Source organism: Oncorhynchus keta, chromosome 13 (assembly GCF_023373465.1).
Source record: "Oncorhynchus keta strain PuntledgeMale-10-30-2019 chromosome 13, Oket_V2, whole genome shotgun sequence".
Taxonomy (NCBI): Eukaryota; Metazoa; Chordata; class Actinopteri; order Salmoniformes; family Salmonidae; genus Oncorhynchus; species Oncorhynchus keta.
In genome coordinates this window covers 34,516,232-34,536,644 of record NC_068433.1, presented here as the reverse complement: position 1 = coordinate 34,536,644, position 20,413 = coordinate 34,516,232, and the positions used below count along the sequence as shown (strand labels likewise).

The 20,413-nt window shown below is 42.2% G+C and overlaps 1 protein-coding gene across 1 annotated transcript; it reads left to right on the top strand.

Moving 5' to 3' along the window:
* The first annotated feature begins 1,649 nt into the window (after positions 1-1,649).
* On the top strand, positions 1,650-20,015 carry LOC118392765 (N-alpha-acetyltransferase 40-like). The gene is made up of 6 exons (XM_052460041.1): positions 1,650-1,701; positions 11,703-11,755; positions 11,889-11,984; positions 14,290-14,448; positions 15,117-15,200; positions 18,551-20,015. Exons 3-6 carry the CDS (start codon positions 11,974-11,976, stop codon positions 18,696-18,698), a joined length of 402 nt encoding a protein of 133 aa, XP_052316001.1. The 5' UTR covers positions 1,650-1,701; positions 11,703-11,755; positions 11,889-11,973; the 3' UTR covers positions 18,699-20,015.
* The last annotated feature ends 398 nt before the right edge of the window (positions 20,016-20,413 follow it).

Sequence of the window (20,413 nt, the reverse complement as noted above, 5' to 3'; positions counted from 1 at the left end):
TATGACAGGCTAAACATGTCACAGAATGAATATTCAATAATAAAATCTAATGTAACAATGTTCTAACAGATTAACTTTAGGGCTGCAATCCCGGTAACGGGATCGATATGACAACAGCCAGTGAAAGTGCAGGGCTTCAAACTTGTGATTCTTGTGATTCTATACTTAGTTTGAATCTTTAGGATGTTATCATAACTATTCAATAACGTTCCAACCGGAGAATTCCATTGTCTGTAGGAAAGCCATGGAACGCAGGTTGCTAATCATGTGAAATGTGCGTGACCAGGACCTGGCTCTCTGCCAGACCACTGACTCAGAGCTCCCATCTGTCTCCACAACACAGGAGAAGCCTCATTCATGTTTCTAAAGACTGACATCTAGTGGAAGCCCTAGGAAGTGCAACTTTATCCAAATCCCACTGTGTATTCGATAGGGACTGGGTTGAAAATCGACCAACCTCAGATTTCCCACTTCCTGTTTGGATTTCTTCTCAGGTTTTTGCCTGCCATATGAGTTCTGTTATACTCACAGACATCATTCAAACAGTTTTAAAAACTTCAGAGTGTTTTCTAATAATATGCATATATTAGCAACTGGGACTGAGGAGTAGGCTGTTTACTCTGGGCACCTTTCATCCAAGCTACTCAATACTGCCCCTGCAGCCATAAGAAGTTTTAACTGACTTGCCTAGTTTAATAAAGGTTACACACCACACTGACAAAAGTTATTTAGTTGGAAACGTATGTAAAACAAAATGTATTTCACTTGCTGTGCTGTTTCGTTCAGTCGTTTCATTCTCAACCAGGATTTCTATGGAATGACGTTTGCGTCTTGGCATGTCAAAAAATATACATGTCAAATAAGCTTGTTGACCAATCAGGACCTGAATATGACTGCAGGTCACATAACTAATGCGTTCATACATTTTTATACGTAGTTATTACACATTGGTCACAACGATTCATTGATAGTAGGATTTGATGCTGGTAAAGTAGTCTCGGGCACCTAGTGCCGGTCATTTAAAAAAAAAAGAAGCTAGCTAGCTCATGGATGCAAACAATGTTCTTCCCCAAAAACATAGCAAAATGACCATCTGTAGCTATAGTTAGCTAACTATATAGTGAGATGCCATCTAAAATAACCTTAATTAAGACAGTTCTTATTTGATTAATGGTCGAACCCAGCTATGTGAAGCTAGCCACAATAACAATTAGACACAATAGTGGACTTTGAGGTTAGCCTTCAAAATAAGTGTCAGACAGTCATGCAAATGAATACAAATAGTAGAATTATGCCATAATTGGATAGATCATGCTAAACGAGGTTGGAATGTTATATAAAATCAACCGAAGACAATTTGTTAATTTGACGTTAATCACAGGAGATTTCACACAGTCATGGTCCCGCGATAAGAGCTACAACGCTAATATTTGCGTAAACTCTTCACAGTTGTGTTCTGTGGGTGTCACTGAGTAGACTGATACACAATTTCATTGCTTCACATTCCAACCTTGTTTAACATGATCTATTCTATATATGGCATGATTCCACCAATTGTAACCTGCATCACTTTCAAAGACGGTACCTTTATTTTGAAGGCAAACTGCAAATTCCACTATTGTGCCTAATCTAGCTTCACAACACATAACCGGATCCGGTCGAGCCTCACTAGCCAGATGAAGCTATCTGGCTGCTTATAACGTGAGTTTTGGGCCACAGGGTTAAGTAGCTGGCTAGCTATTTATTTTCATGAACTGAAGTTCAATTTCAATAGGCGAACCTAGCTAATGCTTACAAGGATTCTTAAATCACTGCTAAGAGTAGTGTAAATGACTGCAGTTTCTACTAGTCATTGTTTCAGGCTGGTTGTATTGGTGCTAGCTAGGTACCAAGCTAAAGCTAGCTACCTACCCCAGAAGTTGTGGTCGCACAAATAATGTTTTAATACCAACGCGGTATTGTAAACACATCGTGGCTGGTGTTTGCTTGTTTGCAGACTTTTTTTGTACAGCTTTGACAGTGCTACTGATAGTAGTGGTGGCGCTTAGCTTGCACTTGCAAATTAAGAACACACAACATTATATAATAGAATGGTTTTATTTGAGGTGTCAAATTAAAAGCTTATTTAACACGTCCAGTAGTGTTATTTGACGTGTATCCTTTTTGACATGCAAAGACCCAAATGGCGTTCCATAGTATGTTGTGAAGCTAATGGCAGTGACGCTATTACTGTGTAACTCCGGTAGGGCAACATCTGAACAACAGCGCACTTGGCAATGAATTCTCTTGGCATTAATGGATTTTGCCTTTGAGTTGTCTTGCTGAAATGCTCTTAATCTTTCAAATGACTGCTCGGCTTGTTGAATGCTCAATCCACACAGCAGACATTGTGGGCTAGGTTAGGAATGCTGTGTAGCTTAAAATTTGAAGTGCCGTCATTACTTTATATAGGTATGCATGTCAGCTTTGACATTTGGTTTTTCACATCAGTGTTAAACTAGACATCGTGCCGATACTGATGTTGGCATTTTTAGCTAATATCGTCCGATTCCGATATCGTGCATCCCTAAATTGAACTAACAAAAATATTAACGCAACATGTAAAGTGTTGGTTCCTTGAGCTGAAATAAAGATCCCAGATATTTTCCATATGCACTAAAAGCTTTTCTCTCAAATTTTGTGCACAAATTTGTTTACATAGTTTAGCATTTCTCCTTTGCCAAGATAATTCATCCACCTGACAGGTGTGACATATGAAGCTGATTAAACAGCATAATTATTACACAGGTGCACCTTGTGCTGAGGACAAAAGGTGACAGATGTCTCAAGTTGAGGGAGTGTGCAGTTGGCATGCTGACTGCATGATTGTCTAACAGAGCTGTTGCCAGAATTGAATGTTAATTTCTCTACCATAAGCCACCTCCAACGTCATTTTAAAGAATTTGGCTTGACATGGCTCCCAAGAGTGTGGGCCTATGCCCTCCCAGGCGATCCCATGGCTGTGCCCCTGCCCAGTCATGTGAAATCCATAAATTATGGCCTAATGAGTTTTTCAATTGACAGATTTCCTTCTATGAACTGTAACTATGTCAAATCTTTGAAATTGTTGCGTTTGATTTTATACTGAACAAAAATAACATTTCATGTGTAGTGTGTGTGTGTGCACTGCCGTGCTTGAGCATGTTTTCCCACTGGCTTATCACCCTTGAGAATCAGAGGGTCCTGTTAGTTCACTATTTAAGCAGCAGTTCCTCCACAGTTGATTGACACAGCCTGCCAGAGTGAGTAGGATAATCGTGTCCCAGATATGGTATTCCTTCACCCTCCTAATGGTTCTCTCTGCTAGCAATCTCAGATTTGCAATGGCTTGCGTTCACTTGGTGTCTTTCCATGTTAGCCAAGTTGCTCTTTTGAATGGCGGTGCCCCCACATCTGACAGCATCTTCTCTGTGATGGACCCCTTGTCTACCATGAGTCCATCACCATTCTCAAACAGCTCAAGAATTCCAGATAGACGTGTGATCTGATCAGAGATGGACCCAGTGAAAACCTGGATACAAAGGTGATGGCTCCACAAGGTGCAATTCCAATCGGGCCCTTAAAGGTGGTGTGTTTTTTTGTAAGATTAAAAGGTCTCCGAGTGTACTGTCAGAGAGTTGGGGTTGGCTCAGCTCTGTGCAGTCCATGATAACTGGAGTACAACTTTGAACATGTCAGGCATGCTTGCCTGCACCTGCTCTCTGGACATCCAAATGGGTACAGAGTACAAGACAAGATACAGGTAGTTGGTCCAGTTTATTATAATGCAGTTTACTGTTCGGACACTCACGCAAAATATGTCCGCCAACACCTCCTTCAGCCCAGCAGCTACTCGACAGCAGTAAAGAAAAAACGTGTCAATGAGCGGCAGCTTCCTCTTGGGCCTTGGTGTTGCGCTTCCCATTCCAGCCTTCTGGTCCTTGGACTAGTAGATTAACCTGGAGGCAGAGTGGGCAATGGACTCCCAGAACACCATGAAGACCCGAGTGGAACCGGGTATAGAACCTGAAGTTGTCGTCAGATGCACAGAATCTTGGCAGCTGGAGATGGTGAACAGAGCGCTGTTGGACTTGTAGCTCTAGCTCCTTGATTCAATCCAGTGGAGCATCCAACACACCCATAGAAAAGAAAGAGGGTAATTTATATGGCAAAATTGTACTATTATTCTGTTTGATTATCAGTATCATGACACAGTAAACCAACTCTAACTAAGTCTAGTTCTCAGGACAAACGTAATCAAGTATGTTATGGTAGTGCTATTTGGTTTAAGAAAATGTCAAAACTAGGTCAAAACTAAGGGGAGGGTGGCTTAAGTTGGAGAGCAGAGTGCGAGAACATAGAGCATGCAAGCTGGCTAGCGAGTTTAGTAGTTTTGTTATTGTTATGTCAAAAGCTGAATTACAGGTAATACAATATCTGAACTATAGCAACCGTTTGCAGAACTACAGCGCTGAGCTAAGTTCACGTTACTCGCCAGGGAGTGCACGCAGTCATGGTCCGCTGCAGTCACTTCAGAGGCACCAACACTTCAGAGGCACCAACACTGCAGGCTCTTCCCCCAGTTGTTCCAGAGAACCAACAGGGAACTTTCAGTCTTAATGCGAACACGGCCTTTTTGTGTTATGTAGATGTTGGCCGGATTAAAATTCAGACGATTTGTATTTGCTCTCACACAGCTGTCACATACAGTCACATCCTTTGGGAAGTTGTGAAACCTGAGGTATGGGTGTTTTTGTTTGTTGCTGGGACACTACAGTATCATTGGCGAGTGGACTGTGCAGCCATTATGCTAGCTTGCTAACTCGGTGCTGTTGCTAGCAACCAGAACATAAAAAACGTCGCTTTGCTAAACTTCCATTCTACAAACCCGGAAGCGTGAAAGAATCCTATATGTAACTTTTTGGGAGACCTGACCAAATTCACATAGTAATGTGAGTTATAGATCTTTCATTCAAATGTAATAAAATAAAAAACAGATCAGGTCCATCCTGTTTCCATTGATCATCCTTGAGCTGTTTCAACAACTTGATTGGAGTCGACCTCTGGTAAACTGATCGGACATGATTTGGAATGGCACACACCTGTCGACAGTCTCCCCCCCATCAATCTACACACAATATCCCATAATGACAAAGCAAAAACAGGTTTTTAGAATTTAGAAACTTAAATATCACATTTACATAAGTATTCAGACATAAGTTTATTTGTATCGTGCGCCTAATACAACAGGTGTAGCCTGGTGTAGCCTTACCTGAAATGCTTACGTACAGGCTCTAACCAATAGTGCAAAAAAGGTATTAGGTGAACAATCGGTAAGTAAAGAAATAACACAGTAAAAAGACAGGCTAAATACAGTAGTGAGGCTATAAAAGTAGCGAGGCTGATTAAGGTAGTATGTACATGTAGATATGGCTTTTTTATTTAACCAGGTAGGCTAGTTGAGAACAAGTTCTCATTTGCAACTGCGACCTGGCCAAGATAAAGCATAGCAATTCGACACATCCAGAGTTACACATGGAATAAACAAAACAGTCAATAATACAGTAGAAAAATAAGTTGATATACAATGTGAGCAAATGAGGTGAGATAAGGGAGGTAAAGGCAAAAAAAGGCCATGGTGGCGAGGTAAATACAATATAGCAAGTAAAACACTGTAGTAGTAGATTTGCAGTGGAAGAATGTGCAAAGTAGAAATAGAAATAATGGGGTGCAAAGGAGCAAGTCCAGTAGGCAAAGAGGTATTTGTTTGGGCTAAATTATAGATGGGCTATGTACAGGTGCAGTAATCTGAGCTGCTCTGACAGCTGGTGCTTAAAGCTAGTGAGGGAGATAAGTGTTTCCAGCTTCAGAAATTTGTGCAGTTCGTTCCAGTCATTGGCAGCAGAGAACTGGAAGGAAAGACGACCAAAGGAGAAATTGGCTTTGGGGGTGACCAGTGAGATATACCTTGTGGAGCGTGTGCTACGAGTGGGTGCTGCTATTGTGACCAGTGAGCTGACATAAAGGGGGGCTTTACCTAGCAGAGTCTTGTAGATAACCTGTAGCCAGTGTGTTTGGCGACGAGTATGAAGCAAGGGTCAACCAACCAGAGCGTACAGGTCGCAATGGTGGGTAAGTGTATGGGGCTTTGGTGACAAAACGGATGGCACTGTGATAGACTGCATCCAGTTTGTTGAGTAGAGTGTTGTAGGCTATTTTATAGATAACATCACCGAAGTCGAGGATCGGTAGGATGGTCAGTTTTACGAGGGTATGTTTGGCAGCATGAGTGAAGGATGCTTTGTTGCGATATAGGAAGCCGATTCTAGATTTAATTTTGGATTGGAGATGCTTAATGTGAGTCTAGAAGGAGAGTTTACAGTTTAACCAGACACCTAGGTATTTGTAGTTGTCCACGTATTCTAAGTCAGAGCCGTCCAGAGTAGCGATGTTGGACAGGCGGGTAGGTGCAGGTAGCGATCGGTTGAAGAGCATGCATTTAGTTTTACTTGCGTTTAAGACCAGTTAGAGGCCACGGAAGGAGAGTTGGATGGTATTGAAGCTCGTCTGGAGGTTAGTCAACACAGTGTCCAAAGAGGGGCCAGAAGTATACAGAATGGTGTCGTCTGCGTAGAGGTGTATCAGAGAATCACCAGCAGCAAGAGCAACATCATTAATATATACAGAGAAGTGAGTCGGCCCGAGGATTGAACCCTGTGGCACCCCCACAGAGACTGCCAGAGGTCTGGACAACAGGCACTCCGATTTGACCCACTGAACTCTATCAGAGAAGTAGTTGGTAAACCTGGCAAGACAATCATTTGAGAAACCAAGGCTATTGAGTCTGCCAATAAGAATGTGGTGATTGACAGAGTCGAAAGACTTGGCCAGGTCAATGAATACAGCTGCTGTAGTGGCCAATCGGTTAAAACATGACACGACCAAGAACTTTGAATTCAATGATAGACTTTTAATACAAGAGTATAACAAGCCGGAGAGCCCCGCGGGACCCACGAACTCCAGAGCTCTCGCTCTCCCTTTTATACCCATGCATACATTATCAGTTCATCCCCCAATGCAAATACAGTTACATCCCAATCTGTTCGTCCTGCTTGTTCAGCCCAGTAACGCCCACATCTGCTTTCGGCAGATGACAAGACCCTTCCTGTTCCTGCACTTAGCTAAATGCATTCTTTTGTTTGTGTATTATCTAGGATCAGCAGACTGTGTCTCCTCAGTTTCTAGCGTGTCCAGCTATACTAAAAATACTATACATTCCTCTTATTTTACAGCCCTATGCTTTGGCTCTGTAATTAACTCTGTGTCCCTTTTGTATGTGTCTCTAGTTTTTAGTGTGTTCAGCTTCCCTGGTCGCCTTCTCTTCACATGGTTGTCTAAGATCAAACAGACTTATGTCTCCCCTGTGATGCAATTTGTCTGTAATCCATCAGTTGGTCATTTGGCTGACCCCGTCCTTAGACAACCTCTGATCTTTGTATATCCAGCTGGACTAAGCGTCTATGTGTCTGCATTTTTAGTGTCCCCGACCCCCATGGCCTTTAACTGCTTCCTGCCCTATACAATAGAAAATGCATTTTACCAGAACAGGGAATGAACCCATAAGTGTACCTTTCTCTTTTGTTATCAAATCATGTATATAATTTCTCCCACACTGCGCAGTAATGTCTCTTATCGATGGCTTTATGATGTCGTTTAGGACCTTGAGCGTGGCTGAGGTGCCACCATGACTATCTCTGAAACCAGATTGTATAGCGGAGAAGGTACGGTGGGATTCAAAATGGTCGGTAATCTTTTTAACTTGGCTTTCGATGACCTTAGAAAGACAGGGTAGGATAGATATAGGTCTGTAGCAGTTTGGGTCTAGAGTGTCACTCCCTTTGAAGAGGGGGATGACCGCGGCAGCTTTCCAATCTTTGGGAATCTCAGACGATACGAGAGGTTGAACAGGCTAGTCATAGGGTTTGCAACAATATCGGCAGATCATTTTAGAAAGATAGGGTCCAGATTGTCGAGCCCGGCTGATTTGTAGGGGTCCAGATTTTGCAGCTCTTTCAGAACATCAGCTATCTGGATTTGGGTGAAGGAGAAATGGCGAGGGCTTTGTCGGGTTGCTGTGGAGAGGGCCGGGCAGTTGACCGGGTAGGGGTAGCCAGGTGGAAAGCATGGCCAGCCGTAGAGAAATGCTTATTGAAATTCTCAATTATAGTGGATTTATCGGTGGTGACAGTGTTTCATAGCCTTAGAGCAGTGCACAAGCTGGGAGGTGCTCTTATTCTCCATGGACTTTACAGTGTCCCAGAACTTTTTGGAGTTAGTACGACAGGATGCAAATTTCTGTTTGAAAAAGCTAGCCTTAGCTTTTCTAACTGCCTGTGTATATTTGTTCCTAACTTCCCTGAAAAGTTGCTAGCACCAGCAGAGCGAGCCTCCCTCTTTTGTGCAAGGGAAGTAAGTTGGGATAAACTGAAAGTATACAGCTTGGCATTCAGGCCAAATGGTTCATTCTTGGTTTCATCAGACCAGAGAATCTTGTTTCTCATGGTCAGAGTCCTTAAGGTGCCTTTTGGCAAACTCCAAGCGGGCTGTCATATGCCTTTTAATGAGGAGTGGCTTCCATCTGGGCACTCTACCATAAAGTCCTGATTGGTGTAGTTCTACATAGGTAGTTGTCCTTCTTGAATGTTCTCCCATCTCCACAGAGGAACTCTGGAGCTCTGTAATAGTGGCCATCGGGTGCTTGGTCACTTCTCTGACCAAGGCCCTTCTGCCCTGATTGCTCAGTTTGGCCAAGCGACCAGCTCTAGGAAGAGTCTTGGTTGTTCCAAACATTTAAGAATGATGGAGGCCACTGTATTTTTGGGGACTTCTAAATTCCTTCGACTTCATGACATGCACTGTCAACTGTGGGACCTTATATACACAGGTGTGTGCATTTCCAAGTCAATATCGAGTCTCATAACAAAGGGGCTGAATACTTATGTAAATAAGGTATTTCTGTATATTATTTGTAATAAATTAGAAAAAAATTCAAACAAACTGTTTTCACTTTGTCATTATGGGTATTCTGTGTAGATTGATAACTTTTTTATTTATTTAATTCATTTTAGAATATGGCTGTCATGTAACAAAATGTGGAAGAAGTCAAGGGGTCCGAATACCTTCTGAATGCACTGTGTATAAGGTCCCAAAGTGGACAGTGTATGTCAGAGCAAAAACTAAGCCACGAGGTCGAAGGATATGTCCGATGAGCTCCAAGACAGGATTGTGTCATGGTACAGATCTGGGGAAGGGTATCTAAAAAGTACTGTGTAAAGGGTCTGAATACTTATGTAAATGTGATATGTCTGGCTTTTTTTTTATATAAATGTGCAAACATTTATAACACCTGTTTTTGCTTTCTCATTATGGGGTATTGTGTGTAGAGGGAGAAAAAAACTATTTAATCAATTTTAGAATAAGGCTGTAATGTAACAAAATATGGAAAAAAGTCAAGGGGTCTGAATCATTTCTGAATGCACAGATATTTAACTGGTTTAGATGGTACAATGAATCTCTACACTATACTTTGTTTTGTCACATTAATTGGAATTAGGCAAACTATTACAATTTTAGCAACTAGAAAATTGTGCCACGATATCTTGGCTCTGTCATAACCTCACATGGTCTCTCCTATCATTGCTATGCAGACGACACACAATTAATCTTCTCCTTTCCCCCTTTTGATGACCAGGTGGCGAATCGCATCTCTGCATGTCTGGCAGACATATCAGTGTGGATGACGGATCACCACCTCAAGCTGAACCTCGGCAAGACGGAGCTGCTCTTCCTCCCGGGGAAGGACTGCCCGTTCCATGATCTCGCCATCACGGTTGACAACTCCATTGTGTCCTCCTCCCAGAGAGCTAAGAACCTTGGCGTGATCCTGGACAACACCCTGTCATTCTCAACTAACATCCCAGGCCCTACACCCAAACAAGGGCACTGCGTTCATCCACCTCTGGCCTGCTCGCCTCCCTACCACTGAGGAAGTACAGTTCCCGCTCAGCCCAGTCAAAACTGTTCGCTGCTCTGGCTCCCCAATGGTGGAACACACTCCCTCACGACGCCAGGACAGCGGAGTCAATCACCACCTTCCGGAGACACCTGAAACCCCACCTCTTTAAGGAATACCTAGGATAGGATAAAGTAATCCTTCTCACCCCCCCCCTTAAAAGATTTAGATGCACTATTGTAAAGTGGCTGTTCCACTGGATGTCATAAGGTGAATGCACCAATTTGTAAGTCGCTCTGGATAAGAGCGTCTGCTAAATGACTTAAATGTAAATGTAAATGTAATATCTGCGTAGTGCATCTTTAAAGGGAAATGTAAACATTTTTCAACTTCATATTCATCTCCTGCACCACACCAACATATGTGAAAATTATTATATTTTTTGAGGGGGGGGAAAGATAGCAATGTTTCCAATGACAACATCAGTGTGCATCATGTGATAACAAATTATGAGTAGGCATTGCAGACAAATTGGTTGATGTCGTAGTTCCAGCTGTTTATGCAATCAGAGCATGTGTAGCACCAGCAGAGCGAGCCTTGTGCAATGGAAGTAAGTTGGGAGAAACTGAAAGTATGCATCTTAGAAATCATTTTCATATACAAACTTTGTATGTCCCAACTCAGAATCAAAAAGGCTTCCCAAAAATAACATGGTCACTGTGATAGAACATTTATCAAAGTCCCATCAGGTAGCCTTATTTCAGATCAGTCCATGTAAACAGGATTTACAGGGAAATTGTTCTTCTTGCAAAGCATGTAAACATTTAATCAAACTATTATATTAATCTGAGTACATGTAAACATACCCATTGGGCGCAGTTTGCATCAGATTGCTATGTCATGTGGTTGGCTGATATTTTAAACACAGATCCAGATCTGGCATGCGAGACAGTCTACAGCCCATGATTTACCGCACCAAAAAATGTTGCGGCGTCAAAAAGAAAAAGTCATCAATTGAGTAATTCACAGTGCTTTATTAAAGGGTGTAATAGAGTATTGAGCTGGGATTCAATAAATCAGTTTTATTTTAACATGTCCATGCGGTAATGCATTATTCAAGATATTTTGATGTGCAACATAATCCAGTGATTGTCATGAGTTTTGGGGCATTTTACTGTTAAAATCTGTCCTAAAAAAACTTTGCAGTTGTAGCCAATGATTCCTATGCATACGCAATAGCCAATGATTCCTATGCATACGCAATGGCCAATGCGCACCCCGCATCTCAAAGAAATATCTAAATTGTAAAATAGTTGCCAAAGAGTTAAATATTGAGAGTTGAGAAATCAAAATTATACTGACCAGTGACAACAGTTGCTTCCAAATCTGTACAGCGCAGGTCAGACCTTCATTACAGGAATCATAAGGATAGTTTTAGCCTCCTAAAAAAAGTCAACATTTTATTTGTCGTATTGGTGCGAGCTGCACATTCTACATAGCCACCTAACCATGTAGTATGTGGCTCGCACCTATATGATCAATTACAATTTTACTCACACAGTCAAGTCAAAGGGTCGACTAAATGGTCTCAGTCTGGAGCCTTGGACTGCCAGGAGTTTTTCCTGACCATGCGACTGACTGACTGAAACTCAAACACACTTCTCTCTCACAGTTGGATGACCCTCTGGCTGCTTTCCCCATCTTTAAAAAGTATGACAGAAACGGGTAAGAGATTCTCCTCCTGTGCCTCTCCAGTGTGTGTGTGTGTGTGTGTTGATAAACATCTGCTCTGTCTGGCTGACTGGTTTATTGTGTGAGATTTATTGCTAACTACTCGTGTCCTGTCTCTCGCCTGTAGGTTGAATCTCCAGGTAGAGTGTAAGAGAGTGTCCACCCTCAACCCTATCACTGTGGAGTGGGCCTATGAACTAACCAGGACCAACATGCAAACACTGTAAGGAGGGAGGGTTGAGGGGGAGAGAGAAGGGGAGGTGGGGGAGAGTGTAGGGATGAAATAAGGGAGAGGAGAGCGCAGGGATGACAAATTGGAGGGAGGGAGTGTGTGTGTGTGTTTGTGTTAAGGATGTTAAATGTTAAGTCTATAGGTTAATTTGCATCATTTAGTGGAATTAAATTGCTGTCATAAAACCGTGTCGGCAGTCGACCACAAATATTATTTTGCCGAAAATAGTCATGTACAGGAAAGTAGCTGGTTGCTCAGCGAAATGACATAGATACAGAATAGTTGGTCAATTTCTGAAACAACTAACACGGAACCCAAACGCATGCGCCATCGTGCATACATTTATTTTGCCCCCCCACACCAAACGCGATCACGACACGCAGGTTAAAATATCAAAACAAACTCTGAACCAATTATATTAATTTGGGGAGAGGTCAAAAAGCATTAAACATTTATGGCAATTTAGTTAGTTAGCTTGCACTTGCTAGCTAATTTGTCCTGGGATATAAACATTGAGTTATTCTTTTACCTGAAATGCACAATATCCAGGACAAATTATCCTGCAACAGCAAGCTAGCTTAAATAGGACATATTAGCTAGCAAGTGCAAGCTAACTAGCTATATTGCCATACATGTTTAATGCTTTTCGACCTGTGCCCAAATTAATGTAATTTGGTTCAGAGTTTTTGATATTTTAACCTGCGTTTCGTGATCGCGTTTGGCGTAGGGGGGGCAAAATACATTTATGCACGATACATGGTCTCTCCTATCATTGCTATGCAGACGACACACAATTAATCTTCTCCTTTCCCCCTTCTGATGACCAGGTGGCGAATCGCATCTCTGCATGTCTGGCAGACATATCAGTGTGGATGACGGATCACCACCTCAAGCTGAACCTCGGCAAGACGGAGCTGCTCTTCCTCCCGGGGAAGGACTGCCCGTTCCATGATCTCGCCATCACGGTTGACAACTCCATTGTGTCCTCCTCCCAGAGAGCTAAGAACCTTGGCGTGATCCTGGACAACACCCTGTCATTCTCAACTAACATCAAGGCGGTGGCCCGTTCCTGTAGGTTCATGCTCTACAACATCCGCAGAGTATGACCCTGCCTCACACAGGAAGCGGCGCAGGTCCTAATCCAGGCACTTGTCATCTCCCGTCTGGATTACTGCAACTCGCTGTTGGCTGGGCTCCCTGCCTGTGCCATTAAACCCCTACAACTCATCCAGAACGCCGCAGCCCGTCTGGTGTTCAACCTTCCCAAGTTCTCTCACGTCACCCCGCTCCTCCGCTCTCTCCACTGGCTTCCAGTTGAAGCTCGCATCCGCTACAAGACCATGGTGCTTGCCTACGGAGCTGTGAGGGGAACGGCACCTCAGTACCTCCAGGCTCTGATCAGGCCCTACACCCAAACAAGGGCACTGCGTTCATCCACCTCTGGCCTGCTCGCCTCCCTACCACTGAGGAAGTACAGTTCCCACTCAGCCCAGTCAAAACTGTTCGCTGCTCTGGCCCCCCAATGGTGGAACAAACTCCCTCACGACGCCAGGACAGCGGAGTCAATCACCACCTTCCGGAGACACCTGAAATCCCACCTCTTTAAGGAATACCTAGGATAGGATAAGTAATCCTTCTCACCCCCCTAAAAGATTTAGATGCACTATTGTAAAGTGGCTGTTCCACTGGATGTCATAAGGTGAATGCACCAATTTGTAAGTCGCTCTGGATAAGAGTGTCTGCTAAATGACTTAAATGTAAATGTAAATGTAAATGTAATGGCACACGCGCGCAGCCGGTCTGGGTTCCGTGTTAGTTTTGTTGTCCAGAAACTAAAGGCACAATCCTAGTCATTAACATCCCATCCAAGTTGTTGCATATTTCAATTTTCCCTATAAGTTTCAAACGGAAATGTTAATATCTTGTGACATGAAACCGCTTGCATGATAAGGTGCGTCTTTTATACCAGTATTTTCTCGCAAATTACATTTGAGCCAAATGTTTGACATTTTGTATTACATTATCTGCTTCATTAAAGTAGTAAATAATATGAGACTTGCTATTGTCACGTTTTTTTATGCTCTTATTGGAAAATGACGGTTCCTTGTACCCGTGTATAGTATTTTCTCTTGGTCAGGTATTTTTACTGTTAATGGTTCATACCGGTTAATGGGGGTTGTTTTAGGTGACAGCAAAATTGACAGAAATTTGCTGCGCTAGTGTATATGTGAGTGTGTTTAACATTAACATTTCCCTCTTGTAATTCCCTCTCTATTCTGCTGCTTCTGGGCTGCAGGTACAAGCAGAGTGAGTGGGGATGGAAGGAGAGAGAAAAGCGGGATGAGATGGATGACGAGAGGGCGTGGTATCTCCTGGTCAGAGACACAGACTCCTCCCCCGTGGCCTTCTCTCACTTCCGATTCGACGTCGAGTGCGGAGAGGAGGTGCTATACTGGTAAGGGTTATGGTGGAGGGGATTCGATTAATGCCCCCGGTAAGCATTGATTGCATTATGGAACCATGAGCCACGGGAAGTCTTCCCCAAACAAAAGTGATGTAGGTTAAGGAGGTGGAGTAATGAGTGGGGTTCTGTGTTTTCACATGCAAACGTGATTGCTTTTGATAAAAACGCTTGGCCTTCCCAATGAAAAATGTGTTCGAAAATTCTAACATATATTTCATAGAAAAGAGATGTATGTTTCTGAACGATGCGTCATGCTGCCTTGCTAACATGACGAGCGCAAATTATTGTTCGATTTGAGAAGGGAGCGCCTCCCTTACTGCTTTTGCCTGTTCACGTCACGGGCCATACCATGGTGCACTGCAGTTCAGCTTAACCGAACTCCCTCAATGTCACCTTTTATGGAAAATTGAACTGATAGGGTGAATCTTGATTTATCGTGTCTTCCCTCCTCGTCTACTTCTCCAAATCCATATGTAAAGATCCTAGGGTAGGGATCTCAGATCTTCGGCTCCAATGTGCTTTGAGAAGGAGACGAGTAGGAAGGAGACTGTGAGGAATCAAAGAAATACAGTTGAGTGGCACTACTATTGAAAGGGATTGTTGTCGAATGGTATTGCATATTGGGTTTCTTCTGGATGTTGATGTGTTATTTTTTGTAGTTATGAGGTCCAGTTGGAAAGCAGAGTAAGGAGGAAAGGACTGGGCAAGTTCCTCATCCAGATACTACAGCTCATTGCCAACAGGTACATATTATATATTAATATACACTGAGTGTACAAAACATGAACACTTTCTTAATATTGAGTTGCACCCCCCCTTTTGCCCTCAGAACAGCCTCAATTAGTTGGAGCATGGACTCTACAAGGTGTCAAGCATTCCACAGAATGCTGGCCCATGTTGACTCCAATGTCTCCCACAGGTGTCAATTTGGCTGGATATCATTTGGATGGTGTACCATTCTTGATACACATGACAAACTGTAGAGCAGGAAAAACCCAGCAGCGTTGCAGTTCTTGACACAAACTGGTGGGCCTTGCACCTACTACCATACCCCGTTCAAAGGCACTTCAATCTTTTGGCTTTTCCATTCACCCTCTGAATGGCACACATACACAATCCATGTCTCAATTAGTCTCAAGGCTTAAAAATATTTATTTAACCTGTGTCCTCCCCTTCATCTATACTGATTGAAGTGGATTTAACAAGTGACATCAATAAGGGATCATAGCTTTCACCTAGATTCACCAAGTCAGTCTGTCATGGAAAGAGCTGGTGTCCTTAATGTTTTTTTACACTGTGTATAATATAGATATACGTATAGTAGTGTAGTATAATATAGTGTGTATAATGAGGAAAAATATAAACGTAACAATTTCAAAGATTTGACTCAGTTACAGTTCATATAAGGAAATCAGTCAATTGAAATACATTCAATAGGCCCTAATCTATGGATTTCACATGACTTGGAATACAGATATGCATCTGGTCACAGATACCTTAAAAGTGGGGCCGTGGATCAGAAAACCAGTCAGTATCTGGTGTGACCACCATTTGGCTCATGTAGTGCAACATCTCCTTTGCATAGTTGATCAGGCCGTTGATTGTGCCCTGTGGAATATTGTCCCACTCCTTTGCTATGGCTGTGCGTTGTTGCTGGATATTGGCAGGAACTGGAACACACTGTTGTACACGTCGATCCAGAGCATGTCTGGTGAGTATGCAGGCCATGGAAGAACTGGGACATTTTCGGCTTCCAGGAATTGTGTACAGATACTTGCAACATGGGGCCATGCATTATCATGCTGAAACATGAGGTGATGGCGGCGGATGAATGGCACAACATGGACGTCAGGATCTCGTCACAGTATCTCTGTGCATTCACATGTCCATTGATAAAATGCAATTGTGTTCGTTGTCCGTAGCTTATGCCTGCCCATACCATAACCAGGCTTGGTTGGACCTACTGCCAAAATCTTTTTAAAAAACAATGACAAATTCACATTCAATTCTCTGGCAGCAGCTCTGGTAGACATTCCTGCAGTCAGCATGCCAATTGCACGCTCCCTCAAAACTTGAGACATCTGTGGCATTGTGCACATTTTAGAGTGGCCTTTTATTGTCCCCAGCACAAGGTGCACTGGTATAACGATCATGTTGTTTAATCAGCTTCTTGATATGCCACACCTGTCAGCTTAATATGCCACACCTGTCAGCTTGATGGATTATCTTGACAAGGGAGAAATGCTCACTAACAGGAATGTAATCAAATGTGTGTACAAAACTTGAAATAAATAAGATTTTTGTGCGTATGGAACATTTCTGGGATCTTTTATTTCAACTCATGAAACATGGGACGAACACTTTACATGTTGTGTTTATATTTTTGTTCAGTGCAGTTCCTCATCTAAGTAGTACAGCTCATTGCCAACAGGTTGGTACTGAACTATAGATGGAATTTCTATGCACTGAATGTCTATGATAACCATGCCATAGGAACACTAGAAGGCTCATGAGCTCCTCTGGAATGCAAAAACACTGAAGAGAAAAGAGCAGTAACAACTCGTGTTGTCACAATACCAGAATTTTGACTTCAATACCGATACCAGGTTTAGTATCACAATACTCGGCACCATCATGATATTCTACCAAAACGATACCATGGCAAAAACATAAGGCATATTAGCCAAAGTAATTTGATTCAGACAGATAAACTCAACTACTGCTCTGTTAAATTGTTGGGCATCTTTTGAGTTCAATATCATTACAATTGCATTTTTTTACACAAGTTGTTTAGACAGCCATATATGTATTAATTAATCAGTCATACAATAAATGTAACTTTGGTAAAACAATCGAACTACATAATGGTAGTCATCTCTATTGATAACCTGAGTAAATGTAAATTAAGCCTATCCACAATACAGGTGAATGCATATTCAATAAGAGTGTGTGCATGCTTTGTTTTGGCTGATTTCATGTGGCTGCAGATGACAAACAATCTTTTTCCCTTCCATTTGTGACTTATTTTATTGTACTGATCAACAACATGTGCATGGAAGTAACTTCTTTTATAAAAATTTGTGCAATCACTTTAACCAGGAATGACATCATTCAAGAGGCATTCAGTTCGCTGAGGCAATAGATCATCTTTGGGAGAGACTTGAGCGAGAGGGAGACCGAATAAACTTTTTGGTGGCAATCAGCTTAGAAATCAGCATATTTTGCATTATGGTATTAATTTCACAAACTAAGTACTATGGTATCGAATTGATGTTAGCTTTAGCTGTCAGTTAGCAAGGAAAGCTACTGGTATTTTCTTCCAGTGTAAAGTGTTTTAGCCTGTATGGACATTGTTTTGTGAACAGTAATTAATTTCAACATTTCTGCATGTCATGTCGCATTATTCAAATGTGTTAACTTCTGTGTGTCATGAGTGGAAAGCTAAATCGATGCATCCCAGACTCCCAGTGCAGGCTGGAAATTAGTAAGTGGAGCCGGCACAGTGCACGTTATAATAAGAGGTCGGCTGCGCTAATAGACAGGCTTGAACCGTGAGACACATTTGACAGAAGTACCGAAAGTAACACAAATTCTTGTACCGAACCGTTTTTCATGTATCGAAATGGTACCGAAGTTTTGGTATACCGTGCAACACTAGAAACAACAAGCTATCTGAAATATTCTACCACCAGGCCCTATAGAAACTGTAACTATTTCAATCTCTTTCTGTGTCTCTCTGGTCTCTTTCTCCCACTCCCAATCTTTTCCCTTTTGTTCTTTTTCTCTTTCCCACCTCTCTCACGTCAGCATACAGATGAAGAAGGTAATGTTAACAGTATTCAAACACAACCACGGGGCACACCAGTTCTTCAGGGAAGCCTTTACAGTCTTTAGCTTTTCAACAGCTTTTCAGCATGTACTAACACATTATTATGATTATGTTCTTTAGAAATAACTGTTGGCACAGTACTGTCATCAATCCACTCCTTTCTCCATCTCTCTTGCCTCTTTTGCTTTCTGTGCATCTTGTCTTTCTCTCCCCCCCCCCTATACCCTCTCAATATCTCCCTCCTCCTCCCTCACCCCCTCCCAGGTTTGAGATCGATGACACCTCCCCTAGTATGTCTGGTTGCTGCAGTGACGACTGCACCTATGAGATCCTGTCGCGGCAGACCAAACACGCAGAGGCCTCGGGTCACAGCCATGGGGGAGGGGGGCACTGTGGGGGCTGCTGCCACTGAGGGACATGCCTACTTCCAGTTCGTGTTTCACCACGTCCTGGTCCCATGCTCTAAAACCTATCCCACTTTCCTAATCATGAGTCTTTACCGTTCCCCCCCAACGCCCAATTGTACACCCCCCTTTAAGCCCCAAAATTGACAGACTCCCGACCCCCTCTTTTCTGTCCTGTATCGCACCCCCCCACTTCCCTCTCCCCTCCATATTCCACCTCTTTCTTTTCCATTCTATTTCAGTCTTTGACAAGTTAGGAATCTGCTTGTGCCCCGTCTGTCCACCCCTCCTTCTCTTCAACTGCTTTCTTAACAGTCCCAAGGCTCCATCTCAATAATCCTAACGTGCGTACTATTATGGATAGAGCAGTGTATTGGCCAAGCATTCTGAATGGTGGATGTTGGGACAAGAGCCGTACAAATGTATTTCTTAGTTTGATGAGGTATTCCAATTTTAGAATAAGGCTGTAACGTTAGAAAATGTGGAAAAAGTCAACTTTCCGAATGCACTGAAGATGAGCTGTTTTATGTACGATCTCTCATTTTTTTCCCTCTACTTTCCAACCCGATAATATCCTATATCTTTGTCGGGTTTAAATCCCAACTGACACTCTTCGTTTTTCTTAGCAAGCATGTTATGGTCCAATAGTTTGTGGTAAGAAGACAAATCACTCCTAATCACAGATTTCCTTAACCCATAAACAATATGGGCCTGTTTTCCAGACACAGATTAGCCTAAAAACTAGTCCAGGATTAAAAAACTATTTTAATTGCGATTACACATGGAGTATTTTTGTCTGGTAAACAGGCACATGGTGGGTAAAAATGGAGACCTATGTCGATAGGTATCCTCTACCTGGATTGGTGGCTTGGTTGGGTTTGTGTTGTGGTGGGGAACAGTTTTGTTTCAATTTAAAATATTTTCTTTTAGGGAAGAAATGTTAAATTTTTGTTTTTATTAACATCAGACACATTATTTTATTAAGACGTGTTGGATATCCTCACCTCATCCTCATGTTCAACTAGTTTTTAAATGTGTGTCTGTCAATCCCTCTACCCTTGTCTCGGCCTCTCTTTCTCTTTCTCTGTATATATAATCTGTTAAATTCATTGGATTTGTTTTTTTAATTTGCCTTTTACAGGTAAAACACTTGTTTTCAGTTTAAAAATGACATTTAAACTCAATGTTTGATAACGAGTGGTCCTGTCTTGTGATTGATTGAATATTAACTGACAAAGATGAAAGGGAAAAAACTAGACTGTCATTTCTGCCTTGTCTGTATTTTATTTGTATGATACAAATAAAGGAAACTTGTTTGACTTCTATCCAGTTGTCTGTATTTTAAATATAGTCAGTCAGTACAGTCGTGGCCAAAAGTTGAGAATGACACAAATATGAATTTTCACAAAGTCTGCTGCCTCAGTGTCTTTTAGATATTTTTATCAGATATTACTATGGAATATAAGTAACGTATAAGTATAATTACAAGCATTTCATAAGTGTCAAAGGCTTTAATTGACAATTACATGAAGTTGATGCAAAGAGTCAATATTTGCAGTGTTGACCCTTCTTTTTCAAGACCTCTGCAAACCGCCCTGGCATGCAGCCCATTCTTGCATAATCGATGCTTGGAGTTTGTCAGTTTTGTTTGTCCACCCGCCTCTTGAGAATTGACCACAAGTTCTCAATGGGATTAAGGTCTGGGGAGTTTCCTGGCCATGGA